The 6309-nt window shown below is 38.1% G+C and overlaps 1 protein-coding gene across 1 annotated transcript; it reads right to left on the bottom strand.

Annotated features, from left to right (window-relative positions):
• Positions 1–820: 820 nt before the first annotated feature.
• On the bottom strand, positions 821–1444 carry LOC131874248 (secreted RxLR effector protein 161-like). Its single transcript, XM_059217531.1, has one exon. It carries the CDS (start codon positions 1442–1444, stop codon positions 821–823), a length of 624 nt encoding a protein of 207 aa, XP_059073514.1.
• Between the last annotated feature and the right edge of the window lie 4865 nt (positions 1445–6309).

Below are 6309 nucleotides of genomic sequence, written 5' to 3'. Positions count from 1 at the left end.
AAGATCCAAGAAGTCACATCAGAGAGAAAAGTCTCTCTGATGCCTTCATTCAATTGACAATAGCTTATCGACAACAGTCTGACTAATGAGCAACATGACCAAGTCCATTGGCAAGAACTATATAGTCAGAAAGACATTCTTCAAGTCATCTCGTAGACCAAAGTCACCTTGACACTGTTTCATATTGGCAAGACCTTGAGAATAATCCATCCGTTTGACTTCCCAAATTGGTATGAGTCTTGTCAAGGTCTAGTTTCACCCCAATAGCACCCTTTAGCAAGTCATCAGCCAGAGTCACCCCGATGACAGTTCGCAGCTACTCATAGGCCAAAGTTGGACCAAACTGATCACAGACAGAACTTCCAAGAGCATTTCCCAGATTAGTCAGAGTCTCACCAATCCAATTTCGTGGAACATTTGGAAGATAATACTACTCACCGGTAAGACTTTCCAGGGGTCTCACTGATTTTCTTCTTCAAGAGGTTCTAGCAAGTAAGATTTGAGGTATATTTTCCAACAATCTCCCTCTTGATGAATAATTTAATGGCACCTCCAAAAAAAATCAAAATCTATTGAGATTCATGGGCACCAAGGCCCATAGCACTGGTACACCACCTGTACTTTTATGTGTTCACTAGTTTTGTTAATGCATCAAAAACATTAACCAAAGTATCCACCTTTTCAAGGTTTACCTTTCTATCTTTCACCATGTCACGAGCAAAGTGATACTACACATCTATATTTTTAGTCTTGGCATGGAATGTAGGATTCTTTTCCAAACAAATGACACTTTGACTGTCACAACAGATTGTAATCTGCCCTACATCAAAACCAACATCAAAACACAATCACCTAATCCAAATAGCTTCTTTAAATCATGTGTGACTACCATGTATTCTACCTTTGTAGTGGATAAAGTGACTACAACCTGTCTCTTGCTCATCCAGCTCACTGCACCACCATTCACCAGAAAAATATATCCACTCGTGGATCTTCTGTTGTCAATGTCCCCTGCCCTATCAGAATCCACAAATCCTCGAATGCTAATAGATCTCTTCGATCTATCTGAGTTCCCATAATAACATAAAGCATACTGTGATGTACTCTTTAGGTATCTAAACACTCTCTTCACATCATTCCAATGTGGCCTTCCTAGATTCACCATAAATCTGCTAAGCACTCCCACTGCTAGGGAAATGTGTGGCCTTGTATAGACCATTGCATACATTAAACTACCAACTGCACTTGCATAAGGCACTTTAGTCATGTCCTCCATCTCAGTAGGAGATTTTGGACAATCTTCAACAGAAAGTTTCATTCCTTGAGCCACTGGAACAACTAATTGCCTGCAATCTATCATGTTAAATTTCTCCAGAACATTATTCATATACTTTCTTTGACTAAGCCAGAGCATTCTATTCTTCCTGTCCCTTTTGATTTCCATTCCCAAAATTTACCTAGCTGCACCTAAATCTTTCATTTTAAAATGTGCTGACAACTGAGACTTTAGATCATAAATCAAATGCTTATCATTCCCAAAGAACAACATGCCATCAACATATAGTGCAATAATAAGGAAATGATCATTCTCAATTTAAAAAATAAACACAATGATCAGATTTTGATCTTACAAATCCCAGAGATAGTACAAACGTGTCAAACTTTTGGTACCACATTCTGGACGACTGTTTTAATCCATACAGAGATTTATTCAATTTGCATACCAATTTTTCTTTACCTTTTTCCACAATGTGCTCAAGTTGGGACATATAAATTTCTTCTTCAAGATCACCATGAAGAAATGTTGTCTTCACATCCATCTACTCAATCTCCAAGTCATATGCTGCTACAAGTGACAAAACAAATCCGATAGATGTCAGCTTGGCTATAGGAGAAAATATTTCTCCATAATTAATTCCCTCTACTTGGGAATAACCCTTCGTAACCAGCCTTGCTTTCTACTTTTCAACACTGCCATCTAGACCAATTTTCTTTTTGAATACCCATTTACAACCAACAACTTTCCTGCCTTCAAGCAAGGGCTTCAAACTCCAAGTTTCATTCTTCTTTATCAATGCCACTTCTTCATTCATGGCTTCCAACCAAGAGTTTGAATTAGGCATCCCAATTGCCTCTTTTATAGTCCTGGGCTCATCACTGCCTGCTATTAAAGCATAAGCGCAATTTTCATCCAGTATCAAAAATCAATACCTTTCTAGTTGCTTTTTCTCATGTGCAGACCTCCTCACAGGTGTAGGTGGAGGTTCGTATTCTTCTTCTTGTTCATAACTCCTAGAGATGCTTGAGCTCCCCTCATTCTCAGGTACACATGAAGTTTGTATGCCCTCTTTTTCTAGAGTCAGTGGAATTTCAACCACATCTATTTATTTTTTCTTTTCTGTTTGTAGATCCATTGAGATAGGTTTTAGCTCACGGAAGATTACACTTTTGTTGTACACAAAATTTCTAGTCACATGATTCCAAAGCTTGTACCCTTTCCCACCAATGCCACAACCAATTAAGATACATTTGACCACTTTTTTATCCAATTTAGATCTGTTTACATCAGGCACATATGCATATGCCTCAAAACCAAAGACATGAATATGTCTCAAAGAGTTCTTCTTACTAGAACATGCTTCCATAGGCATCTTGTCTACCAATGCTGATGTGGGTGATCTGTTTAAAAGATAGAACATTGTTGCTACAACCTCAGCCCATAACTTTTGTTCTAGACCAGCACCACTCAACATGCTTCTCGCTTTCTCCATCAACATTTGGTTCAACCTTTCAGCAACTCCATTTTGCTACGGAGTATAAGGTGTTTTCTTGTGCCTTTTGATTCCATGATCTTTATAATATTGTTCAAATTATGCAAAACAAAACTCACCACCATTATGTGTCCTCAAGCATTTAATTTTCTTACCAGTCTAATTCTCAACCAAATTTTTAAATTCCTTGAATCGACTGAGAACTTCTGATTTACTTTTCAAAAAATAAACAAACATTCTTCTCGAAAAGTCATCCACAAAGGAAACATAATATCTAGATTTCGATAGCGAAGGAACATTTGTTGGACCAAATTCATCCGAATGAACATAATCCAACAAACCAAAAGATTTGTGAGGACTAGAATAAAATGAAACATGATGTTGCTTTCCATAGATGCAATGTTCACAAAATTCAAATTCAAGATTACAGTCATCAAGCCCTTCTACCATATTCTTATTTTTCATAGCTTTTAAGCCTTTCTCTCCTATGTGACCCAATTTATGATGCCACAACATAGTTTTCTCAGTAGAAATTTTTACCTCCATAGAGTTTGCAACAAACTTTGCAGAGGCACTATTGCATTCAACAACATGTGCATCCAGCCTGTACAAAGTACCATCTCGAACACCCTTAGCCAGAACCACTAAGCCTCTAGTCATCTTACAATCACTTCTTGTGAATGTAACTTGTACACCAACATCATTCAGCTTGCTAACAGAAAGAAAATTTTGAGCCAAACGTGGTATGTGCATTACACCATCAATTCCCTTAATTCTTCCATCAGGAAACTAAATTTTGACTCTTCCACAGCCAACAATCTGGAGAGTTGAATCACTCACCAGGTACACCTTTCCCCCATCATAGTTCTCATACTTCGAGAACCAATCTCTATGAGAAGTCATGTGGAAAGATGCACTGAATCAATTAACCAAACATTATCTGATGCCTGGGTCACAAGGCAGCAATGAGGGCATCAACATCACTCTTAGAAGACTCAGCATTAGAGGTATTCTTCTTCTTCTTCTTCTCCTCCTTGCAATCCTTTCGAATGTGCCCAGACTGCCCATAATTCCAGCACTTCACCTTGAACTTCTTTCTAGGAGACTTTGATCTCCCTTATGAATTGGATTTAGGCTTCTTGTCCTTTTGTTTGCCCTTTTCCTTCGATCTACCTCTAACAATAAGAACCTCCTTGATCATCTCATAAGATTTCCTTCGAGCTTCTTCTGACAAAAACAAAGCAACCACATCTTCCATCTTGAAAGTGGTTGTGGTACTTTCAATAGTGATCACTAGATGATCCCACGTGTCAGGCAAGGAATATAACAAGAGCATACAATGATCCTCAGCATCAATTTTCACACCCATAGATGTTAACTGAGTAATCAGCATGTAAAATGTATTTAGATGGTCTGCTACAGATGTACCTTCGTTCATCTTCAAAGGGTACAACTTCCTCAGGAACAAATTGTTTACTAGAGACTTTCCCTGCTAAATGTCACCTAGTTTCTACCACATAAGTGTTGTTATTTTCTCTTCATGAATATTCAACAGAACAAAATTTGCTAAGAAGAGTTTGATTAGTCCTTTGGATTTTCTATTTGTAGAGTCCCAATCCTCTTGTTTCATTCCTGAAGGTTTAGTTTCAGACACTACAATCCAAAGATCTTTGTCCACCAATAGGTCTTCCATCTTGAGTTTCCACAACTCATAGTTGCTTCCATTGAACTTTTCAACATCTATTCTTCCTGATGTGCTTGGCATTCTCAAACTGTAATAAATTTTTTAAGTCTCTACAAAAATCCCACTACATAAATAGCACAAAAACACATCTTATCTAGAAGGATAACACAACTGGCCAAGCTCTGATACCACTTATAATTAGGAAAGAAAGAGTGCGAAAATGCTTTCAAAATGCTAATTTCAACAGAGAGAATGTAGATATTAAGTCAATTTGTAATTACAGTTCTTTGGACATTAACATTCACATGAGAATAACACGATAAATTATCAAGCATAACACACAAAAGACAACAACAAATTTTACATGGGAAAACCTTCTTAGGAAAAAACCCACCACACCAAAGCAAGATCACTTATATTACAGTAACAATTTAATTACATATAATTTCAGCTATCACTCTGATCAATCCCTATCCAACAGTATATAGAACACCACTTTTCAGGTATTCAACTTGCTTACAATTTGTCCAATAGAAACATCAACATGACATACACTACACCTGTTCATTGAACATTACTTCTCAATCGACCGATTACTCTCTATTTTGTTCATAGACAAGAAACTATTCAAATTCAGTTCAGTTCATTTTCTAGATGATCAACCATCAATCTACCTACTCATTGAACTATCATTGCAAACTCATAACAAAGATCCAATGGCTATCGAACATGTTAGACAGTCAGGACGGTCAACAGGCATCGAACTCACGTTATTGACATGAGTCAGAGATCTCAAACTGATATGTTAAACCACTGCTCAAATTTCATCCTACTCCCTTGTCGGTGTGAGTCCCTCTGATGATCAATAGGATGGATCCATCGGCATGACTGCAACTATCAGATGAAGATACAAGAAGTCACATCGAAGAGAAAAGTCTCTCTGATGCCATGCCTTCAGTCAACCGACAATATCTTATCGACAACAATCTCACCGATGAGCAACATGACCAAGTCTATCGACAAGAACTATACAGTTGGAAAGACATTCTTCAAGTCATCTCGTAGACCAAAGTCACCCCGATGTCATTTCGTATCGGCAAGACTCACCTTGATAATAATCCATTGGTTTGACTTCCCAAATTGGTATGAGTCTTGTCAAGGTCCAATTTCACCCCAATAGCACCCTCTATCCAGTCATTGACCAGAGTCACCCTGATGACGGTTCATAGCTACTCATTGGCCAGAATTGGACCAAAATGATCATGGACAAAACTTCCAAGAGCATTTCCTAGATTGGCTAGAGTCTCACTGATCCAATTGCCTAGAACATTTACTCATCGGCCAGAGTTGGAACGAAATGATCATAGACAAAACTTCCAAGAGCATTTTCCAAATCAACTAGAGTCTCACCGATCCAATTGCCTGGAACATTTGGAAGATAATACTGCTCATCGATAAGACTTTCCAGGCGTCTCACTAATTTTTTTCTTTAGGAGGTTTTGGCTAGTAAGATTTGAGGCACATTTTCCAACAGAAGCCAATGTCATGCTTAGGTGGTATACCTGGAATATCACTAGGAAAAACATCTAAAATCACTTGAAGAATAGGATAACTGAGAAGAGAACCATCTCGACTCTCTCCCTCATCCAAATTGTTTACTATCACTATAAACAATTGACACCCTTCCCACAAAAACCATTTCAATTGCGTAGTGAAAATCATATGTAGAGAAATGGGTTGATGCACACCCAAAATCTCCGCTCTCTCTCTCTGCGGTCTCCCAAACATTGCACCATCTTTCGATGGTAATCTATGCTAGCCTAGTGTGCATCAAGCCATTCCATGCCCAATACA

The sequence above is a fragment of the Cryptomeria japonica genome, chromosome 3, assembly GCF_030272615.1.
Source record: "Cryptomeria japonica chromosome 3, Sugi_1.0, whole genome shotgun sequence".
NCBI lineage: Eukaryota > Viridiplantae > Streptophyta > Pinopsida > Cupressales > Cupressaceae > Cryptomeria > Cryptomeria japonica.
This window is presented reverse-complemented; position numbering and strand designations above follow the sequence as displayed.